Source organism: Aulostomus chinensis, chromosome 8, assembly GCF_037954235.1.
Source record: "Aulostomus chinensis isolate RoL2024-O1b breed Wild chromosome 8, RoL_Achi_v1.0, whole genome shotgun sequence".
NCBI lineage: Eukaryota > Metazoa > Chordata > Actinopteri > Syngnathiformes > Aulostomidae > Aulostomus > Aulostomus chinensis.
Genome location: NC_141327.1, coordinates 19,760,730 through 19,784,673, shown reverse-complemented (window position 1 = coordinate 19,784,673; position 23,944 = coordinate 19,760,730). Strand labels below are relative to the sequence as shown.

Here is a 23,944-nt window from a genome sequence, read left to right as displayed (position 1 = left end):
TCTCTGACGTCACATGGAAAAAGCTTGAACTGAAGGGAAACAAAACCACATGCGAAAGTAAAGCGGATGAGAACCTAAACTACAGACCATCAACCTGAACCTTGAGCTGCATGGAGTGAGACGATGGTGTGAACTCAAAATGCCTCCAGGAGGAATTTGATAGTTTGTACACATTCAAGTGTGAAATTGTGACTCGGCTTAATTACAGTGATAAAGTGTTGGCCAGTCTAAATAAATTAAACTGGTAATTTAATGATGACAAGTGCAATGAATATGGAGGTTTGTCTACTCTACTGTATATACAAGGCTCTAAAAATCACTATGGTTCCCATATACAGTACCTCTCTACTCAGTTAATGCAACAGAGATGTGTGTGTGTGTGTGTGTGTGTGTGTGTGTGTCTGTGTGTGTGTGTGTGTTGGGGGGGGGGGGGTAACGTGTTCGAGGAAAACAGCGGCCTGTCCTCAAAGGAGGCTGTTGTCTTAGCCCGACAGGTAGCTGTACGCTGTACATGTTTACTTGTATGTTGACGGCAAGTTGTGCTGTTCCATTTTGAACCTCACAGCATGATGATTCAAGGATCCGGCCTGCTGACCAGCTGGAGCATACTCTGATCTATACCCTATGTCTACATATGGTCTCTGGGAGCTTAGGCTTCCTCCCCCAGAGAAAAAATATGCACGTTTACTGGAGATTGTAAAATGCCCGAAGGAATGTGAATGACAGCCCTGTGATTGACTGATGACGACACCGGCTGAAATCTAGGTTATGCATAGCTGGTGGAATGGTGCTATCCATGGTACTGGAGGGGAGCAGTTCTTGCACATGTCCGTCCGTTGAACAACAGACTGCTCAAGTTCAGCGTACATACACAATCAAATGTATATGTGCTTTGTTTAATTCTGATGTGTGCCATTATTACGATCAACCAGTAATAATTGTAACTATTCGTGATAGCTGGATCAGGCAAGCCAGTGTACTAATTTCCCTTTGGGCTCGATCGCTTGGTGACAATAAAGCTATTCTGATTCTGATTCTAATTTTAGTTATATAATCACTCGCTATAATGTACCTCGTGGGTGTTTAACAATCAGTCAGACAGATGCTGCGAGAAGGAGCAAGTGTTCCCTAAGAGGGAAAATAACACCTGAGGCTAAACTTTCTTAAACATCGATTGCAATAATTCTGCAAGTGCTGTTGCGATTTACATTTTTTAAATGAAAGTTACATCACAGCATTACACGTGTAGCAAGTCACAAAATAGAGCCCAACAACCTCTTAGCTCATGTTTGATTCACTTAGTGGTGACGTCAGGCTGGACTGTAGCCTTACTCAGCATCCAATTATTAATTTTAAAAGAAGTACAGTAGATTACATAGAGCAACGCAGTTTTATAAACAGCTCGTATGATATCTTATGAAAGGTTCAGCACAATTTTAATAGCAAGATCTTAAAAATGACCAGCAATACGAGCGGTGACTTGGCCTTTGCAAACGCCGGCAGTGAGAGCTTCAAGCAAATTGCCAGACATTCCATTTACTCTCAGAAGAAAATGCAAGTCTGGTTTGGTTTTTGACGCACTAACCACTTGGTACAGCGACTGGAAAGATCAATATTTGGGTTAAAATTTAAAAGAAAATAAAAATGACCAAACAAAAATAACAACTTACATTATCACCCGATTGTACAAAATCGCCCGATTTTGTCTTCAGAAAAACTGCAGCTGTAAATGTGTAGACATTTTACTGGATCAGAATTATATGGGCTATTGGTACGAATGAAGCGTGAATGACAACAGCCTTTAGTTTGAATCTAAACAGCTTTTATTTATGTTGTGCCTTTTCTACATTGATGGCACTCCAAGCACTTGACAGTGTTGCCTCATTAACACAAACACTTAGAGAGTGATGGCAAGGGCTGCCATGCACAGTGCCAGCCGATTCATCAGGAGCAATTACAGGTTCAGTGTTTTGTGTTCTGCCCTTGTTTGCAGTCTTTTTGGCAGGGACCACTTCAAAGAGCACCACGGCTCATTTGCAAGAAGCAGCAGGGGAGACAGAAAAGAAGAGACACATTCTGGAGCAAATCTGCACCTCAGCTCCACATCAGCATTTTGCAATTGTCACTTCACTTCCACGGACGCTCCATGTCACCCACAGCAGGCCCAGGCCAGGTAATTCTTCACATTTTCCTGTCTGATAAAATCACTTCAAACGTGGCCCATCCCCCACCCACCCACCAGGCCGAATAATGGGGATATTTTAGCGTTGCCAGTTTCAGACTTAGCAGTTGAACGCTTTTGTGGCCAAAACCAGCTCAGGCCATCAAGAGTTGGCCTCCACATGGACTGTGATGTCCATAGCAGCTGAGACGCTATTTGAGCCAACCACGGTAAACTGATGCTGACAGACATGCACGCGCATGCTTGTCTGTCAGCTTGGGAAAAACCTGCATCATGCTCAGGCTGTTCATTTCCAGGGCTGCACAAAAAGTGGACCAACCCCCCCACCCTGAACTCGAGATAACCAAGATAATGGCTTTGACGTTGGAGCATGGTGGAGCTAGTGTTGTCATTCCCTCATTCAATGAGAATGAAGGTCTGTTTTCTGAGGAAAAAACTGGCATGGGGTTGATTTTGAACAAGCGTCAGTCCAACAACTACATTAGTTAGGACTCTCAGCAAAAGCTTCCCCACCGCTGACCTGAGAAACTGGTATCCCCACATTTTTGTTATTCCCAGTCAATAGAAATTCCTGCACAAAAGGAAATTCCTATACGTGTGCGTGTGTCCTTCCGAGGTATACATGACCAGTACAACCAGCTTCAATTTGTCCTGGTCCATGGACTTTCTCTACACATATGGAAACCTTTCTAGAACCGTTACGCAGTAAACAGATCAGGGTTTTGTTCTACTTAGATGACCTAATCCTCACAACCTCCTCGCAGATACAGAAATGAGCCCCACCATCATGAGAAGTGATGGATGAACTGAACTAGCTATCACATAACATGCCCCATCAAACGGTGAAGCCTGTGCTGGAGACGCGACTGCCGTCTATGACATCTGCTAGCCTCAACGCTGTCCCCTCAGGCCTTCAGTTGGAGAGGAGCTGCCACCGGGGTTGCTTCCGCCTTTTGCACTTATAATTAGTTCAACACAAGACACACAAGACGAACGCTCCTCCAACTTCAGTGCATTCTTCAGGGACTTTATGTAGGTAAACAAACTGCCACATTGTAAATGTCAAGGGATAAATTACCTTGTTATTTAAAAAAAAGATTTAACTGCTAATCCTCCTCAGAGCGAGATAAGCTTGCTACCTTTCTATCCGCAGCTGTTTTGTTGATAGGAGTCTTAGGAAACTGCATCAAATCACTGCACCCAAACAGGAAAGAAGTTCCGACAATTCACAACCCTGGTATAGTAACGCTTACAAGAACTATTTTTGAGAAATTAAAAGAGGATTTTTAATTCATATTAATATTTCCAACATACTTCAAGTCACTGCACTGAGCTCACTAGTTGTCAGCTACACTCATTCAGAAGATTCAGATTCAGAAGATTGACACTGTAACATAGGCTCCATGTCAGTTTTGAACTTTGAAACAAGTAAAACTCTTCCTGTAACAACAGTTATGACAATTAACGTGTGAAATCTACCAGTGTAAAATTATAGATATTTATGTCACCTCAGTACTGAACTGCTCACATTCCGAGGTGACAAGTTTTTTTGTAACAGGAGCTTCAAAGCTGTAGGGACCTTTTGACGTGATTCAAAGTGTGAGTGGTACATATGGGAGTAATCAAGTATTTAAATATAGCCTATATGGTAAGTTCAGCTTTGATAATACATTGTCGTTCTGTTATCAAATACTTAATGCTGTGAGTCAAAAAAAGATAATGATGCCTTAATGTCTTAAAATGACTGTAGTATGTCGTTAACATGGATTTACGACACAAGATGACAATCCAGGCCATAAATATATGAGAAAAATAGATACTGTGTCTTCAACAACCAGGAAGGAACATTTATTTTAGTGACTCAATCAGTGACTTTTTGTTTGGGCTTGAAAAGTCAAGAGGTGTGGCCGCACAAAAATGAGCCACTACACGTGGGAGGTAGTCACAGGACCCAGGTGAGGACATGGAAGGTGAACGTGATGAAAGCATTAGTTAACAGATGAAATAACATCTAAAGAGTCCCACGTCCAAACTGAAAAAGGACGCCATGAAAAGAGTGATTATATTCTAAAAAAGTCATTATGAAATACTGTTCGTGATTACATCAATAAGTACAGGAACGGAAAACATGAAATCCACAACTTCAACGAGAACCAGATTCTGAGGCCAAGGGGGAAGATCCACGTGAGAAAAATAATCCAGAGGTCCCTCTGGCCAGCAACGCCCCTCGCACTCCTTCAGAGGAGGGACACCGAAGTGTTTCCACATACAATCCGCTTTCTTCCGGCTCTACTACCAGGCCTCTTACCAGTTGGTCATCCCAGAAACTCATTTTGCTGTTTGTATCAGTGATCCATTTCTCCCAGTCACTAAATGGTCCATAGACCATGAGGGGCAGAACCTCAATTTGCGGGTCAATTAAAAGCATCTGCTGATGTCGCAACCATTCTCCAACCTCATGCTTCTTCTTACCTTCACTCATAACTCCAATATATCAAAATCCTTTGAAAATCAGGGATGGCAAATTGAATCTGAAACGCTGCCTGGCTGCCTGAGCATTCCACCTGTGTGTGACTTGTGGAATTCCCTGACCTCTTGAGTCTCCTCCCTTAGTCAGCGTTACAGATACGTATGTTAAAAACAGACAAAATAGTCATAGGACAACGCTAATATGATTCAGGTTTCATGACGACTAATAGCAAGGGAAAGGGGGTTAACCACTACAATCTATTAAACAAGTAGTGCAACTTTCTTGCTTGTAAGGTTTTTCCATTTTATTTCCAACCCGCTCAACTTTGTCATTAAAATTTCCTGAAATTCCTCATTTTTACCCACAACCCAATCACTTACTGCTGGACTTTATTCAGAATTCATAGCAACGATGACTGACTTAACAATCTTCGGCCATATAAAGCCCGTCTTCGTACAACTTGACCCTGATCACTTCGATAACCAATTGTTTCTTTTCCACTCAAATGTGAAGCAACAACTGCAGACCAAAAGCCAGAGGATTGGTTTAGGGGAGAATGCACAGTTTGCTAAGTGCATATAGGTGGAGGATGGGCAGCATTCCTTTGAGGACAGCAAAGTCATACAGACAAAAAACAATCAGCTTTGACTGAGCTGATGCACATGCTGTGGCAAGAACAAATGTATAATAACCGTGCAGGTGAGCAGTGAAAGGGCACATACCTCTGCCAAGGCCATATAATGTTAGTCATTTCGCTGACAGGCTCCAGCCCAACTCAGTGTAAAAACTAGAAAGCACTGGAAGAACACTTCCTTTTCTGAGAATAAAAATCAACCAAACCAAGGGCCATTTCGGCCTCTGACACTCTCACTCACAGACCTTCAAGAAAGCTGCAAGTAGAGAACAGAAGGCCTTTGCACCTTGCTCATATCAGGGTGCGTGGCTCTTCTGAGGAGCAGGGTGGTGGTGAAACACGTATATTTACATATTCTTCCTACTGCCATTTTGATTTTGCTTGAAGGAGCAGATTAATCTTTGTATGTACAAAAGCTGAGGTAATTAAATGCAGAATTTCACAATAAAAGTGCAGCAGTGACCACGATTTTCAAAAATTTCATTTAAGATTACAGCAATGTTAAGACGATGCTGGTTTAAGTACAACTCTTCAAAAATATATCAAAACTTTTGTCTGTGAACTAAAAGACTGGACGACTGTCAGATTAACTGATATTCAGGAACAAATGTAAAACACAACTATAGGTAAGACCACAAATGTTGAACAGAATGTTTATTTCATACACTACCTGTTTACTCTAAAATACAGCCATGAAAAAATATAAAAGAACCTAACAAATGGCATTGACCATACTCGCTAATGTCCAAAAGTCATACATGAGCCAAACCAACTGCTTTACAAGTGTTAGCAGTGAGGCAGGTAGGAGAGCATCAGTCCGGCTAGTATGAGGTACGTGCTTTAACGAGGGGGGAAGCCCCTGTGTGGACCCCCCCTGCCCCTGAACCCTCCCCTGTCCCCGCGGAAGTTCGGTCTGTTTCTTTCCCGGCCTCGTTCTCCACCTCTCCCTGCGTTTGGCCCACCGCGCCCCCCTCTGGGCGGTCCGCCACCGCGGTCCGACTTTAGCTTAGCAGGTGGAGATTTGGGCCGTAGCCTCTCTATTTCCTCTGTGCAGCCAGACAAGTGGGACAGAGCGAAATGACTAGCATAAGCCTCTGGGTTGAAGTTACTATTGGTCAGAGTAGGACCCACCGTCAGCCAGCCTGGAAAGAGAGGACAAAGATGCAATGTAGATGTTGGGAAATAAGAGGAGTAGGGGTAAATAAAAATACATACATAAATCCTATCATCACCTACATTTTCCTGTTCAGACTTTCTCTCACCTGGTCTGATGGTTGAGTCTCGTCCAAACAGGTGCAGCCTCCTACGGCCCAAGCAGAAGTGTTCAATGATGTGGAAGATCTCCACCGGCTTTTCTACGTTTCCCATCTCAGGCTCCTCAGTGATGATCAAGTCGATGTCCACGTTGGCGTGGATGAAGTCACCATCAGTGCTTCTACGCACGGTTCCTTTGATTCCCATCAGGCAGTGTTCCTGGGGGCAAAGGGTTGTATATGTCACTACATCACATTATAGAATTTACAGCGGTTCAAAGTTGCAGTGAGAGGGATGTTTGACAAAAGAAAAACAACTTGGTATATAAAGTAGAAAAAAGTATCCAACCATCTGTGTTCATCCTTTTATTTTGGTGATGTTTTGGCCTTCAAGCTTTCGTCAAGTACAACTGCGATAATGAAGACTGACACTTTTTTCTACTTTGTGACAACAATATATGAACACATAATGCTTCACTTGATATTGGCAATCAATATTAGAAAAAAAAACACTGTTCAATATAAGCTTGCAGGCAAACAGCAAACAGAAAGCGTTATCTTCTAGCTAGCGAAGAACGCTGCTGTCTGAACAAATAACTGTTAGCCATATTACTTTAACCGTGTTCGTACAACTTTCATCAGTTTAAATCTAATACTTTATAGCACCACTTTGAATAAAATGTAATAACTATTGTACAGTCTTACCGGCCAAAAAGTTCCACAATACTAGCTGGGTGTTACTTTAAAGCCCAGACATATCCCTCAAATGGATTTAAACACACAGAGAAGGTGCAACATCAAAGTAACATTCTTATCCCCTACATTTGACCAAAACACACATTTTGTATGGAATTCTTAAATTCAACTCATCAACTTTAACACGTTTTAAGACCCTGCAGTGCTCAGGAACTTTGTTTAAAGTGTCATTATGTATAAACCTTGTGTTCACAACAAAGGAAAACAGAGAATGTAACATCTAATCTGAACATACGGTATATTTCACTCGTGTGTGTGTGTGCGTGTGTGTGTGAGAGTATATTGTACCTTGGTCCTTTGGAATACTGCTTTGGGGTCCAGTGCCTTGGTCTTTCCAGGGTTGTTCTTGTTGGTCTTGATCCAGCAGATATCTTCACACCTTCTAAAGCCCCATTTCCTTAAACACTGAAATGAGTGTTAAAGGTTAGTCTTACGGTGGACCCACTAACCAAGCATTAAAAGGGGTTTTAGTTATTGACAAGTTGTTTTTTATTGAATTAGGAGGATTCGTGGATTAATAAGACAACACAATACTTGCACCATATTGTGTATTTAATTACTAAAGCCAGTGTCCAGCATGAGGGGACTCTGCCGCTCTGATGTTCTACAGGCTGGTGCGTTTCAGATTAAACTGGCCAGTTACTCATTCGTGCTTGGAGTATTTCTTCAAAATGACACAAAATAATTATGAGGCCAATGTGGGAAAAAAACAACATTCCACATAATGTGTGACACAAACGTCCTCTTATAGCACGTCTGCAGTCACGCATCCTCTGTCCTCATCACAAATAAAAGAACACACATTTAAATGTTTGGTTTGATGACAGTTGCCCTGAAGTGGGGAGAGACGAGGGGAAAACACTAACGTTCTTAAAATGGAACACAAAAGCAGCTTGTATAAACACACCTGTTCAGGAAAAATCTATTTTCTGATTGAGGACGTCAGCTTGTCATCAGAGTTACGGATCAGCTGAAAGCCAAAACACGTCACGCCACACGAGTACGCATAATAAAGGCTTGGCGAACAGTGAACAGGAGGAGTGCGTAGGCAGCTTGTCACTTGTTGGTCAGGTATGAGGAGCTATACTAGACAAAAAACTTGGGGAAACTTGGGTCTTTTGTCAGGGCATTATACAGTACAAACAGTTGCCACAGTTGATCGTCACATGAGCACTAAACAAGCAGGTTTTTGCACAAGCAAAAACAACGTGGTGGCCGTGTTGAACATGTAGCAGAAACAAAAGCCATTTCTTGAAAATCTGGCTGTGTTCTAATGGACTTTTGATTTACCATTCTTCCCAGGTCCAGACCTTCACCGGAGCCACACCAGAGAAACACAAAGGAACGGAGAGCTGATATTTCCTCGATCTCCAGTTTCATGATCTACAACAGCAGAAGGGGGACTGATGAAATGAGAACTCTACACTCATTAGATAACGGGGCAGCTCATTTAGCCTCCCATATGAACACTGGTAAGGTCATTGTGAGTAGGTGTCGCCCCCTCCTGGCACACAAAAAACACAAACAGCACAGGCTTACTCCATCCCTTCTTGTAAGTGCCTACAGATGGATGTTTTTTTAATTATAACTGTAAATTCTGTATTTTTAGTTAATGTTTTACACATAATTCATTTTCTCCCATGTAATTAGCGGTTTTATCAATTTTTATCCTTAAAATTCGTGTGTGAAATAATAAATACTGATCAGAAATGGGAATAGTACCAGGTTGTGTAAAACAAGATGCATCTTGTGACTTTGTAGTTGCTTACATCATCCCAGGTCCAGAAGCGTTCAGTGTGGCTGATGCCTGATTCTCTGTAGTACTCCTCTAACGGAGGCTCAAGCAGGATTACATCAAATTTGCACTGCAAATCCTGAAGGTCAAAGTGCTCTGGGTCAGCCTGGAGGTACCTGATGCACACACAACACAAACCTTAGGGACAAATCTACAAAAACAACTGATACCACCAAAGACAATCAGGTGGATACTTAGTGTGACATTGACATCATGCCTGAACATACATAGGAGGGGTGTTGGTGCCAGAAATGAGTTCATCCTTCAGTCGGATCAGCTCTCGAAGTTTAGGGTACTCCTCAAATCGATCAGCCAAGCCTTAACCACATAACACACACCGATTTCAGAACCACACACACATATACACATAGACATCTACACACAGAGAGACGAGCACCCACTCACCAACATCTCGGATAAAGTTTTGTGGCCTGTGCCCTGTGTCCACAAAGTGCTGACAGTAGTCATTGTGAGGGTTCAAACTCTGAGTACCCTGGAATTAATGAGAATAAAAGAGGAGGAGAAAAAGCTAATTAAAAACTAAATATAATCAATAGCGTTGAATTAAAATAGCTTTTTCTAACATAACCTTATCAATGTCTGGAAAATATCTTTATTCAAATGTCATAAAAAAACAATAGCAATTATTCTGGCTTGATTAAATTAAGTTCCAGGGTTGATTCATATTCTTTACAAAGTGGTATTTAATGAATAGTCACAACATTGTAATAGCATACATGCTTGATTGCTGCTGCTTATTTCTGCAATAAGGAAACCACTAAATTTAAATAAACGAAGCAGGAGAAAGTGAAAGAAAAGAGAAAGTGAGAGTTTCATACCTTAAGGAAAGTACTTGAGTCTTTGTAGACTTCTTCATACGGGTTGCTTTCCTCTGGCTGCAGCACTTCCACCTCATCCTTAAACACAAATGAAGAACAAGGAGGAATGATTTTAGCCTTATTGATCACAATCTTGATACCGAAAGAGAAAAAAGAAACAAAATTACAATGCATAAAGAAAAATAGGAGGAAATAATAGGAAAAGGAATTGTAAGGGGGAAAAAGTCAGATTTGGCTACGATTCTCAAAAACTTTGCCAGAGAAACCAAGCAAGTGAGCCAAGCCTCTTATCTCTACAGTCTCCTAAAAGCATGAGGAAAAAAAACACATGTTTTCACAAAGCTTTCATCCTTCATTCCATCAGGCTTCAACTGAAACCTGTTGGCAGCTTTGTTAACTGAAAAAAACAAAGGTTTGGTCAATTATTAATATATATATATATATATATGTGTGTGTGTGTGTGTGTGTATGTGTATGTGTGTGTGTGTGTGTGTGTGTGCAGACTTACAAAACTTCCTTCCTCACTTTATCACTAAAACAGATACTACAAACAATGACTTGAACCGAGGGAATGGACCAGATAATATCCAATAGATTCACTAAATATTAAGAACCAGTGCATAGCTCTGATGTTACGTTTACTTTAAAGACAGCCTATTAAAAGCCTGAGGTCAACATTTAGCTGGGACATGTCCCAGACATCAAATCAGCAGGAACCACACCTTTACTTTCAGTGTGCTGAGACTTTGTGACAACCTGAGGAGGTCAAAACTCCCACAACAGATGTAGAAACGCATCAACTTTATTGTTTGGACTGCAGTTTTTACTCATGTCCTTTATCAGGGGCCTAGTTGAGTTGTGTTTCTCTTACTATTTACTTTTGAGGAACAGTCACAAAAGTGTTGATAGAGTTTCGCTCACCTTTTGTTCCTCCACATCTTCCTCTGTATCTTCTCCCTCTGCTTGTGCCTTCCTTTTGGAAGGTGGGACTGAACTATCCAACGAAGCCCTGCAAAACACAAAATATTTGTGGACATTTATATTTTAGCACTGTTAAGATAAAACTGAGAGGCAAAAATGGCCAAAAACCTCTCAAAAATACAATAAAAATGAGTATTTAATAAGGGGGGGCTCTGAATGCAGAGTGGGGAATGTAATTGGTGTCTTATACAAGCACTTAAAGGTATGAAAGACATGTCTGCTGACAAAGACACCAAGCCTTTTCATCAAATTTTTCTGGCTACATCATCTTACCTGCATGTTTCTCTTGACTCTTCAATCTCTTTCAGTTCATCTTTACTGTTTAGCACAGCTCCAATGCTATCTGCACTCTCAGCTCCCAACTGTGAACAGACATGTGTAAAGTTAGATTGCATTCAACATCCTGAGCCTGTTGCTCATATCAGGTAGAATACGCGCAGTGCTGCCACACGTTTTCTGTCTCAATATGTTGATTGGTAAATTAATTATTTATGCATTTTTATTTGTTCATCTCCAAAATAACATGATGTCTTGTTGTTTATAGAGTTATTAAAGGGTTTCAACAACAGGTCCACTTGATGGCGACCACTGTACAGATTACAGAAGTCCCTCGAGCATGTTAAGATTACAACCGTCAACGTTTTGAATTTACTCACCACCCCGACTAAAAGCAGCGTTAATAAAACACAAGTTAGTTATCCAGAAACTGAATCTCACTGTATCTTACACACACACACACACACACACGCACACAGCATCATAGTTAGCTACTTGGCTCTATTGTGTAGTTAGCTACTTGCTAACAACAACAGTCTAAGTACTTGCCTGTTGAGCTAAAAGCTGCCGCCGGAGTTTCTGTCGCTCGCGGATCTCCTGCAGTCGACTGTTCATTTCTTCACTTGTATTTTTTAGTTATTTTTTTTTAACAATTAACAACTAAAACACATAATCTCAGAGTCGCCAGCACCTCTTCATGTAAATAAGAGCTGCTAACTATAGAGACCACATATGACTAGCTTCTTCTTCGTCGTCGGTTTCCATCTTCTTCTTCTTCGTTTGCTTTGATTAAAATACATTACTACCATCGACTGGGCTGGAATGGAATAGCAACCATCTGTTTTCTGGCGGCTGGCTAACAGCTTTGAGGAGCATTACCGCCACCCCGTGAGAAGTTTGGATTAGAATGGTAATATTCCATACTCTTCTGGTAATTCAAGAAGGTAGGGGCCCTCTGACTGATATTAGCCAGATTGGGCTGCTCTTCATATCTAAAATAATACCGTTTCAAAAAAAAAAGGGAAAAAGTCAATGTAAAGCATTAGTTTAAAACAAAACAAAACAAAAACAAAAACAAAAAAAACCAAAACCATCGTTTCTCGCTTGTAGTCGGCTTCCTTTGGGGGAGGCATGGCTTCATTTCTCAAAGTGCTGTTGCGTCAACTTGCAGAATGCAGCTCCGAGACAGTAAACTCCTATTAAACCTCTCACCTAGATGTTAAATTGTTGTTTTTAATGCCAGTGTAATAGTGCAGACACGTGGACGTCGATCTATGACAGTGAAGAACTCGGCTGAATAAAGGACTAATGAAATTAACACCAGAAAGACGCAGTCCTGTGTGACGTCCCGTCTCAGTAGGTTTGCACTTCATTTGGGGCTGTGGGGACGCGCGGAGCTGAGTTTGTGCCGATATGATTAAATGAGAATATAATAGGCTACATGTTATGTTATTTTGTGGGGGGTCGTCTGCTTACGTACAAAAAAAAGCAGCCTGATTGATAGTTTTCCCAGTGAGTGTGAGTCTCTCCCTCCCGTCCCACGGCGATGACAGGAACCGTCTCCTCCGCTGATGACTGATACGCGCCGCTTAAACGTGTCAGCTGTCTACAACCGACACCGAACATGCATCTGGCTTCTCTGGCTTGTCTGATCGCGATGATCAGCGGTTGTTGTTATTCCAGTAGCGTCTCATCATTCATCCAACCGTTTACCGAGTGCGCTCAGAGCCGTGGGAAAGACGGCTTCTACCGGGGAGCCATAGACGTCACCGAGTCCGGCGCCCGGTGCATGAACTGGACCGAAGTGGGCGGCTTCCAGGAGCGCTACTCGGGTAAAGGAATAGGGGAGCACAACCACTGTCGCAACCCGGACGGTAGGATCCGACCATGGTGCTTCTTCAGGAACCAGAGAGGCAGAGTGGACTGGGGGTACTGCGACTGTAAACAAGGTACACATTCAGGCCTGTAAACACTCAGGATCCATAATCGTAAATGTGTTTCTGATTAGGACGGTAGAATGAAATGAGAATTAAATTATGGTTATGGCCACCGACAGAGTAAATCTAATCAACGTTCCCGTAGCACATGCCACGCTACATTAATTTATGCCCCAGGTGTGGCAGATGGCAAGTCTAAGCACATATCAGAGATCGGGAGTGCGCATGTATTTGATTATAATGTGTTTAGGAAGGAGAACACCCGTGTGTGAAATTAGGGAGAATGAAGACATATTGACCTCAAGCAGTCTGACCCGATGTGTAGTTGAAATAAACCAGAGAATAACTGACTGGTTACAGGGATTGAGGGACAGGGAGACTGTGTCAGAATATTCTGGGCTTTCTAGTGAAAACAAACCATGTTCTCCTGGGTTTAAGTTAAATATACTGAACCTGTGCATCACCCTTTTGAATTATATGAAATAAAAGATACCAAGCAGTCAGGTTATTCCAACTGGGTATAATATGTATGCAAACACAGAGACCAGAATGTGAAAACCATCAGTTTATGGCCGAGGTCCATCCTGAGAAGCTGATGGGTCTGAGTACACTAATACAGGATGAAATGGTCCTTTGGATGAAAAATAATTACTCAAAAGGGCCCATGATGAAACAATGTTTTTAAAAGTCATAAAAGAAGTATCAGTTGAGTGATGCCTTCTACTGAGTGAGACAATTTCAGCTGACAATGCGTTACTCACAAAAATGGCCTCAGCTTTTACAACGAGAGAATCAGGAGACTTTCCAACAGCAGTGACATAATTCGCTTATTTGTGTTGTTGATGAACAACACGTAATGTGGGGCTGACATCTAGGACCAAAAGTCCCCATTCAGACTAACTCCTGTTAATCCTGGGGCCAGTGGAGCCTGCTCCTGTCACTAGGAGGCTCATAGAGCAAAAAAAAAATTATCATTTTGCGTATAGAGTTTCATTGTGTGAAGGCTGACAATTTTTTTGCTGTAACATTTAATCCTGCTAACATCCAGACAGACCCCCAGTTTAGGTAGGGGGGAAGCACATATAAATATATATATATATATAAACAGATGTTTTAGGTTTTAGTGGATGGCTTCACTTCATTCTACATTCTTTTTGCTACATTCTTTTGATTTCTTTTGATTGGCCATGTATGAAAACACCTTTGAGAGTCATTACCTGAGTTGAAAAGAGGAATCTGATTTATTTCTACATGGAAGAGAAAATGTGCCCCTTTTTTTTAAAAAGCTCTCTAATAGAACCTGCCTTCCTCGTTTGGGTTATTATCCCTCTTTTCCACACCAGTCGTTGTGCCCAGATTCATCTTCATCTTTTTCTTGTATCCCACGGTTTTTGTATGACGACTGCACATCTATGTTCTCCACCCCCCTCAGGCTCAGTGCGTCTGCAAGGAGGCCGCTCCAAACTGGATGGCAGGGTGGAGGTGTACCTGGGAGGAGTGTGGGGGTCGGTGTGCAGTGATGATTGGGGGGACAAAGACGCTGCAGTGGTTTGCAGACAGCTGGGGAAGGGGTGAGCGAGCACGCTTGCACACACATATGGTCAGACATGTGGTATTTGCTGCCTCTCCCTTTCACATATACATATTCAGACACAGGTGCAAGTGCAACCACCATAGGCCATAAAAATGCACATTGTTATGCTGCCTGAACACAGATGGTGAGTGTATAATGTAAAGTTGATGGGAATGGTAGAGTTTCTCAAGAATTCAGACACAAATCCTCTCTTCTCTTCGCAGTCTTTGTACTTTTCTTGTGTGACCTTTGCATTCCGATCCTCCATTCCCCCAGAGGTATTTAAATACCTTAAGTGCGTAGCTATTTACCTTGTTACCAGCACTCTTGCTGTCTCTTACACACACACACACACACACACACACACACACACACACACACACACACACACACACACACACACACACACACACACACACACATTTATATCTCTTACTGTAGAGGGCGTCAGATTGACTGAACTCCAATAATAACCCTGATTTCACACCAAAGCCACTTTCCCACAAAACCCGCTAATGCCTGCAGGTTATCCAAATTTCTAAAACCTGCATGTAAGCGGGAATGTGAGAAAAGAGTTCAAATCTTCCTGAATTGTAATGACTGACTTGCTTTTCTTCCCCAGAAGAGCTTTAAGTCCACCATGTGACAGAGATACAACCCAACTAAGTACAGCTACACGTACAGACACGTGACTGTGCTGTCACGTTAGAGGATCTCAGACGTATACTGTGCACTTACACATGTTGACACTAACACCGGCGTTGGCAGGCACACTGACATGGGCGCTTGCCTGCCTGTGGAAATTAGTGCAGCAGTCAATGAAAATCTGCAGCGGAATAGAAAGAGGGCAAATGTCAGCCATATGTGTGGAATCGCTTGGGTCACATAGAGGTTGTCAGGTACAAAACTGATGACAGTGTTCCCTCTGGAATGTTAGATCACAAACTTACATACAGCTCAGTGTTACCGCTAACTGGTTAAAATGGCTGATGTATTTTTTTGCTGCGGGAAAAACTTCTGTCTGCTGGATTTATTTCAGGTGGCGTGAATAGAGAAGCTGCTCTAACGAGATTCAATTTTTTTCCGCAAAACCTTTTTCAGGCCTCTTAATCAGCATCTCAGGATTTGCTGTTGATGTAGGGAGTGGTGGAAATGTTGGGCGCGGTGGAAATAAAAAATACAGTATGTCGAAGAGCATTAAAAAGCTGACTCTCCTCCAGAACCTCTGGCCGTGCACGTGCAGTTCCACTGTTTCGTCCTGGCATGGCGAAGCTCCATTGGAGAGCGGTCCACTGCCAGGGAGAGGAGCCTGACCTTCTCCGGTGTCCCAAGACTCTCTGGAATGGAGGGGAATGCTCTCTGGCTGCAGCTGTTACCTGCACCCAGCAGCGAGGTGGGCCCTACTCTTGAGGAATCATAGGTCTATAGAGAATGCATTAAAATGAGCATTATCATAACATATGTCTATCAAAGGAACTTTATGGGAAATTCATTAATCTCTCCTGTGTGCTGCAGAAGGGAGCTGAGACCCACATTAACTGGCTGAATGCTAGTTAGCTTAGCAGAACGAACGGTAGTGAATGGGACGTGTTAGCAAAAGTCAAACTCAGCAACACCTTTCTCCAGTCATTGCCTGTATTTATATAAGAGGCACTGCACAAGAACCCTGAACCTTATCTCAATGAAAACTTTTGAGAGAGATATGCTCGCACTTTTCATCAGTTAACATTGGTAATGCAAAGCTTACTAGCCAATAGCTGATCTCTGAGGGTGTCAAGCTCCCCTACTGCATACACAGAAATGACAATGGTATCTATCTTCTTGTCTGGCTCTGGGGAAGATAGCAAATTAGCATGTTTGCTTAAATGTTTTTTTCAGGCTTCGTGTGTTTACAGTGCATACACACCTCCACTCTATGCATAGATTGTTTTATTGTGGGATTCCATGTGTTTATGTGCATTACAGCAGCCATCATGCTCCCTGTGCGGCTTGTGGGAGGTCGATCTGAGTCTGAGGGCACAGTTGAGATCTTCCATGCAGGGCAGTGGGGTTCCATATGTGACGACCAATGGGACGACAGTGATGCAGAGGTGGTGTGTCGACAGCTGGGGTTGAGGTGAGAGGGAGACATATAGACACACACAAACACACTAATAAATGTCCATGATCAGACCAGTTATCAGTACTAATTAAGACAAAGGAAATATGAAGAAATGTGAAGGCGAACGATACAGAGGATTAGTTAATGTGGGCGTCCAGCCATCTGTCTCTCCCTCTGTCTCCAAAAGTATGAGAAGTATTCTTTCCACAGACACAGAGAGATAGGAGCGAGCCGTAAAGCACATCTGGGGGTCAGATTGTGAATCAAGCTCATTGTTCCACATGAATCCTACCACCACAGTGATGTGCATATTGAGCAACTCTACACTTTCTGCAATGTGTATGTGTGTGTGTGCTTTTTTGTGACATGCCAGTGAAGCATTTTGCAGTTTCTAATATATTTATTTGAAATTAATATTACTGTATATTTCAAAGCAAAACACTGAAAACTGATCCATTCTTGTGTACATTCTCTCTTTTTTGTAGCGGTGTGGCGAAGTCATGGAGCCAGGCGCATTTCGGAAAGAGTTTCGGTCGCGTGTGGCTGGACGAGGTGTGTTGCACAGGCAATGAGCTCTCGTTGGAGCAGTGTCCTAAAAGTGCCTGGGGAGAACACAACTGCCTGCACTCAGAGGATGCAGGAGTGTCGTGCAACCCTCTCACAGGTAGGCAGGCCAGCCATCATAAAATTCATGAAAGACTCTCTAGGAATTACAAACATATGGTGATAGAATGTTTTTTATATACCCATGACCTTGTTCGCTTCTATGTGGAGACATTTGCTCATGTCTTGCATGCTGACTTGCAGTCATGATTAAGTATATAGAGCCGCCAGGTGTGGTTGCAGTTACATCTGTGCTTCTTCTGCTATGAAAATTGAAAATGTCCAGAACATTAATGATGCAATGTGAAAGTATCTTCTTCCTTGAGCCGACAATATTTTAAAGGGGAGCTTTGAGGAGAAGCCTGCAGTGATCCAGCCTAGATTCCAATATCTGACTATCGTTTCTAAGCCTCAGCAAATAATGTGGAACAACACATTCTGTGCACCACACATGAATACTCTGGCTGTCATCCAGCAAAATGGAAAGGAAGAAGACTGAATTATACACATTTTGGAATTTTTGTCATTACTGTGGTTATAAATCCCTGTGTATATATATACAGTATTGCTGAATAATTACAACTTCAAAAAAACATGCAAAGCTATTCTAAATACATAAGTTTGACAATGGTGACAACAAACATGTCAAACTTATGTTTGAAGGTTGTCTGTATGGACAGACCTCTGGAACCCTTTGAGTTTGTTTGTTTGTTTGTTTGTTTGTTTGTTTGTTTTTGGGAGGGTGGTATTTCAAATTTGGCAAAAACATCCACTGGGACTAAAGGATGAATTGAGAAGATTTTCGAGTCCAAAGGGCAACGTTCCAGGTAACTCTGACCTCACCTGTAAGCTATCTCCATCTGATTGTCTCCACCGTGATGTCTCTGGAATGCCCTGACGGAATTTTGTTTGCACAAATGTCCACTGGGACTCAAGGATGAACTAAAAAAATCCTTCCTCATATGATTGTGAAATGCAATGCAGTATTCTAGTTTTTCCGGTAAAACTGACTTCAACTGGATGGATATTTTGATTCTCATATATATTTTCAGTAGCAAGCACATTACCTCACCTCCTGTGTGTGTCTTTCTCTCCAGATGGTACTGTTAGGCTAGTAGGAGGTGCAGGGAGCTATGAGGGACGCTTAGAAGTCTTCTATCGTGGTCAGTGGGGGACGGTGTGTGATGACAGCTGGACAGACTACAACACACAAGTTGTTTGTCGTCAACTTGGTTACAGGTAATATTTCACCAAGACAAGCACACACGTGTTCTTTTTTACTTGTCAATGAGCAAAATGTGTGTGTGTGTGTGTTTATATATCCTTACAGGTCAGGAGAAACTCTGGTCTCTGAAGGGTTAGACATGACCCCAGAGCCACGATTTGGGGTGGCGTCGGGTCCCATTCTTTTAGATGATGTGAGTTGCACAGGGAAAGAGCCGAGCTTGTTGCTGTGCACCAGGAGGGAGTGGCACCATCATGACTGCACACATCATGAAGACGTTAACATAGCCTGCAGCCCTGAGCACAACGGAGAGAGTCTTCCAACCAGTAAGGACGAACCCTCTCTGACAGTTACTGTGAAATGTCAATGTTACAGATGTCAGAGACACTATAGTGGAGGAGGGTGGGTCTATGTAACAATTCAAACACACGCAGTATGCATGTACATATGTAGAGGGCCACTTTGGACTTTTACAGACTTGGAATTTTTGGTTATATTGATCAAACCTGAAACCTTTCCGGCCGGTATACAGTATTTTTAATAGGTGCAGGGATTTGCCTTCATACATAAATGGTTAGTTGTCCTCTTCAAAAATGATATTCTGTTCTGAGTTGATTTCTCTTATAAGGTTGCATTTATGTTGCTTTAGTTGACTCGAACCATCCAGATTCTTTAAATTATAGGCTGCTTCATGATCACTCCTCAACCAAAATGAGTAGAATGTTGGTTTATTCTCTCTCCTACATTTCCAGTCTGCCTTAAATCAAATCTGACTATTCTGTTGTGCTTAAATAGAGTGGAATACTCCGCAGATATTTTCTTACATATGAACATCAGTATGAGTGTATAGAATAAGATCATCGGTTCAGTTACTTGAGAATTTCACTGCTCAAATTCTCTTAAATCCAGTGAAGAAAGTCTGCATCCTTATATTTAGCGTCTCTACTCTGGTTCCTGATTCTCTTCAGAGTTGCTCACTGCAATGACTCATAGCCAAGACTACTGACCTTTTAACACCCTATATTAGCCAAGTTCCGCTCTAACACTAATAATTATCAGGGTTGGCCATCTTGGTCCCTCGACTCTGGAGTGTCTAACCAGATGAGAAAAACTCTCTGAATTTATTTGTCAATTAGTTTTACAGCACTGTAATTCTACCTCCACTTGCATTCATTTGTCTACAGGCTTGTCTGTAACTTCCCGCTGGTCAATGCATTTACAGGCTTTGACACGGATTTTGTAGTTTTTCATGTAGCATTGGAAGTATAGAATAGGAAACCAGAGTCTTACTTTAGAATGATCCCCCTCCACTCAACTGAGGTGCAAGCTTACCTTAAATATGGGGCTCATGTGCTTGTGGAAAAAAACCAAAAAAGTTACGCAAATTGTAAATAGAAATTTTCAAGCCTGGAGAAGTTTTTGAAAAATAGAAAAAGCCAGAAAATGTTGGAGAAGTCCTGGAAATTAGCTCACAAGTACCTGGATATATATGTGTGTGTGTGTGTGTGTGTGTGTGTGTGTGGTTTAGGTCACATCTACTCAGAAACCTCTCTTTGAGATAATACAAGTTTATGTTATGTCTAAGTTTGCAGCTTATCCTGACCCTGAGTTAAACGTGCTGGGAAATTTTACTTGGAGCTCTTCGTTTATTTTTCATTAAATTTTTCCTTGAAGACCAGGAAAAATAAAACTTCATGTCATTGTTAACTCTGTCTCTAAAAAGCTCAATTTTCAATCAATTATTCCTCACCTTGCATTGGGAGAAATCCAGCTGTCTCCTAGAGAGGAAACACACATATAGGAAGGATGATGTATGCACAGCTGTCTGTTAGCTTGTTGTCCCTTAATGACTGAGCCATTTGGAAAGTCATCATAAATGGACCCGCTGCTGTAACCTTTAACCAAATGAAATCTCCTGTAGGGAACTCCCTCTCGCTGCTGCTCACTACCAAATACTCAAACTGAAATAATGGGCAACCATTATGCTTCATCATCACATGGTTCTTGATATTCTTTTTATAATTGTAAAACTGAACCTCGACCTCTTTGTAATAAAGACGTGAAGGTTCAGTGGTGTCACTACTTGCTGAAAGAGGGAGGAAGGGCTGAGTGGTAGCACCATTAATCAGGTCTACGGCCTCCAGACATCAATAAAGATGTGTAAGGAGAGAGGAGATGGAGCTGAGCTGTGGTTCAGATTTCACCTCAGATTGTGTATATATGTGCTCCTGTCTTTGTTGTCTGTCTTGATTTCGATTGTAACAGATAGGAGTCTGGTGAGTGTCACAGAGAGGGAAGACTGTTGCGGGTAGAGCGCACATACTGAAATAGCTGCTAGGTTTATGCAGCTTATGTAGCTTTGGCAAGAGCCTTGGGGACGCTTGACCAACAAACACACACTAAAGAATTTTGTCATTACTGCAAAACATTTGTGTGTGTTAGTGTGTGTGCATCTGTTGAGTGTTTATCTGTGTTTAACCCCCCCCCCCCCCGCGTGCCACAGGCAGATTGGTTTGTGTTGATTTTGGAAAAGGAGAAAATGCAGATAAGCCAGCAAGCTCTTTGAAGTCTTTCTCTTGGCTTCTTTTTTCAGTCTGTGTTTTGTGAGACCACCACATTGTGCTCCAAGAGCCAGAAATATGTGTTAGTGTTAACAAGTAAGAGGACAAAGATGAGCATTTTTTTCCCAGTAACTGACATGAACTCAGAAGTAAACAATTAACCCCTTAAGGCCCTTACAAGCAACACATTGCACACATTAGCATGCATGCTAAACTAACTACCAAAGATGCTTTAGGATGCTAAATTGGTAATAAGTAAATGGATGCACAGATATTCTTCTCTCCTCTTGAAGTGCATTTCAGAGACCACCCGACACTGAATGTTGTTAGCCTGACACAATAACAATTACACAATAATTGATTCTGATATAACCAAATCTCCTTTATTGTATGATGAGTGTTTAAGCACAACCCTTGGTTTATTAAAGCAGGCAGAGATTGTTCTAGCAGAAAAGTGTGCTTGATGACTTTTGAGACAGCTTTTTCTCCAACCCCACTGCAAGTGTTCATTGGAGTTAAGCTAATTAGCAGTTAGCCATCCGCTGGGGGTTTGGAGCTTAGTAATGCACACAGAGAGAAGGGGAGGGTACCTAACTGTTTGTCTGGTTCTAAAGAAATGATGGCCAAAGGTATTTTCCAAAAGAAATGTTGTCTAATTCTCTTCTTTCAAATACGTTTGACCTACAACTTGATGAAATTGTAAACTGATCTGGAACCTGCCAACACATGGAAAAGACATAGTCTAACTAAGATTAGCTTGTGTGTGTGTGTGCGCGCATGCGTGCGTGTGTGTGCAGACAAATGATGGATTGCTTCAACCTAGCTCTCAGACTGATTTCATTAACGGTGTGAATGAATAGTACTTTTTGAGGGAGAGAGAAAACAAGAGTGGGGGCGTGTGAAAAAAAACAGACAGGCAATGAAAATAAATGATCTATTCATTGTGACAGGAGTTTCCCCTTTGGGACAGTTAAAACCATAAGGTGGTTATCTGCATGAAAACAGACAGGTGTTCCAGCTACTTCCTTTTGAAGAGAACATGAGCTCACATGCCTGGAGGATCATGTTTGTGTCTTTGAGTGTTTCTAGACTTTTTTTCGGAGAACTAGAGAAAAGAAACCTGTGCCAGCATAGTGAGTGTGTGTGTACAGTCAATCTGAAGTGTGTTGTCTGTGTGAACCAGGTGTGCCAGTGAGGCTTGTGGGAGGAGAAAGCCCCAGAGAAGGCCGGGTGGAGCTATATCTGTCTGGTCAGTGGGGAACAGTGTGTGATGATGGATGGACTGATCGAGACGCTGAAGTGGTGTGTCGACAGATGGGATACAGGTATGTATGCATGTGTGTGTGTGTGTGTGTGTGGGTGTGTGTGGGTGTGTTTGAGTGTTTTGCAGACACAATTGAAGGATGAAGGCGGCTGAAATGATTGATTATCAGCAAAGAGGCTGGAACACACTTGCAAAAGAGATTTTTATCTTAATGCGTCTTTCCTGGTTGTAAAATTAATAAATAAAGTCTCCATCAGTTTTGGTCCGAACCACCGTCCACAACCACATGATATGAGAATTAGCAAATTGACTGACCAAAAATCAATCATGATACCCTCAGTCTACCTTTTATCAGTGTCAATAATCTAATTCAAGAATCAACCGTTTATTTCAGCTCCAGTGTTTAAACCTCTTCATGATCTACAATGACTTCTGTATGCCACCAGAACACTTTTGCTGACAGGAAGTGAGCCCACACGAATGCATTTTTCAAAGAATAGCTGTGTGATCACATTGCACCACTGGTGGGGAATTTGGAAAGGGATGTTGCTATTTCAGAATGAATCTACACAAAGCGAAAGTACAGGTGGGAAGCTGAGTTCTGGTTACTGCATTTGCACCTCCTCTGGTCAGTCAGGGCACCTAATTGTGGTGCGGGGTGAATGACTAGGGGCATTATAGGGTGATTCTCCAGGTTGTGCCCCCCCCCCCCCCCCCGCCCCGTGAAACTCCTCTCTGTCAGGTCAAAAGAGAAGCAGCTGGCAACTCCACATGTAGCAGAAGAAGCATGTGGTAGTTTACAGCCTACCTCAGATCAGCAGAGAGGGCCGAGCCATTACCAGAACAGCTTGAAAATAGGGTAATTATTCAATGTACAGTGAGGGAAAAATGGGGGGGAGGAGTGAATGATAAAAAGCACAGCAGATCTGCTGACTGCAGGTGGAAGGTGACAGCGAAGCCTGATATGAGCACGTTTGTACAGGCTAATGTAGCTGTCTTTAACAGCAGGGATGGGTGGTGTGGTTTGTCGTTTTATTGAGTAGAGAAGTGAAATTAGACAGTAAAAAAAAGAGCATTTCATATCAATTCAATTGTGTTATTGTCACACCGACCTTCCTCACAAGAAAGGACTCATATTTTCTATCACTGACCAAACACGGTCCAACTATGGTTGAACACGGTTCACTGGTGTTATCAATCAGAACCTTCCATTCTGCTGCAGAAGCATGAAGTTTTAAAAAAAGGTACAAGTAATAGGTGGATCTTACTTTTACACGTATGGATGCACAGGCTTTGCAACGTACTCTGTTGTTCATGTCCAGTCTTTGCCAGGATGTTAGAACAGAGGTAGAATCTTGAGGAAAAGCTCCAAGCTGTGACATTGTGATGTGATGACTCTATACATTACACTCACTAAAGTGAATCCAGACTGCCCTCTCTGCTTGCAAAATCCATCACCACATCTTAGACTTGGCATCTGTCTTCCTGTCACCC

At 42.1% G+C, this 23,944-nt stretch overlaps 2 protein-coding genes across 4 annotated transcripts in view; one reads left to right on the top strand and one right to left on the bottom strand.

Annotated features, from left to right (window-relative positions):
- Positions 1-5,927: 5,927 nt before the first annotated feature.
- On the bottom strand, positions 5,928-12,105 carry mettl14 (methyltransferase 14, N6-adenosine-methyltransferase non-catalytic subunit). Its single transcript, XM_086211555.1, has 11 exons — positions 11,736-12,105; positions 11,184-11,272; positions 10,851-10,938; positions 9,930-10,007; positions 9,496-9,583; positions 9,318-9,408; positions 9,065-9,206; positions 8,586-8,678; positions 7,584-7,700; positions 6,549-6,759; positions 5,928-6,428 (listed from the first exon to the last, which is right to left on the bottom strand). Exons 1-11 carry the CDS (start codon positions 11,799-11,801, stop codon positions 6,127-6,129), a joined length of 1,365 nt encoding a protein of 454 aa, XP_086067681.1. The 5' UTR covers positions 11,802-12,105; the 3' UTR covers positions 5,928-6,126.
- Positions 11,648-23,944, top strand: part of prss12 (serine protease 12) — a 25,469-nt gene continuing 13,172 nt past the window's right edge. The window contains exons 1-8 of one of the 3 annotated variants that reach the window (XM_086211554.1): positions 11,648-13,135; positions 14,556-14,694; positions 15,917-16,089; positions 16,662-16,812; positions 17,283-17,461; positions 18,498-18,639; positions 18,731-18,951; positions 22,370-22,511. In XM_086211554.1, coding sequence (XP_086067680.1) covers positions 12,811-13,135; positions 14,556-14,694; positions 15,917-16,089; positions 16,662-16,812; positions 17,283-17,461; positions 18,498-18,639; positions 18,731-18,951; positions 22,370-22,511 — 1,472 coding nt within the window. In that variant the 5' untranslated portion in view covers positions 11,648-12,810. The remainder of the gene's footprint in view (positions 13,136-14,555; positions 14,695-15,916; positions 16,090-16,661; positions 16,813-17,282; positions 17,462-18,497; positions 18,640-18,730; positions 18,952-22,369; positions 22,512-23,944) is intronic. The other 2 variants (XM_086211553.1, XM_086211552.1) reach the window with 2 other exon arrangements.

What these genes read in the sequence shown, in the direction of transcription:
- mettl14 (XM_086211555.1), bottom strand. Translation starts at nt 11,801, where the DNA reads ATGAACAGTCGACTGCAGGAGATCCGCGAGCGACAGAAACTCCGGCGG. An exon ending in GGCAGCTTTTAGCTCAACAG is followed by an intron (nt 11,273 to 11,735) that starts GCAAGTACTTAG and finishes GTCTGTTCACAG; the next exon opens with TTGGGAGCTGAGAGTGCAGA. An exon ending in GCTTCTGGACCTGGGATGAT is followed by an intron (nt 8,679 to 9,064) that starts GTAAGCAACTAC and finishes CTGCTGTTGTAG; the next exon opens with ATCATGAAACTGGAGATCGA.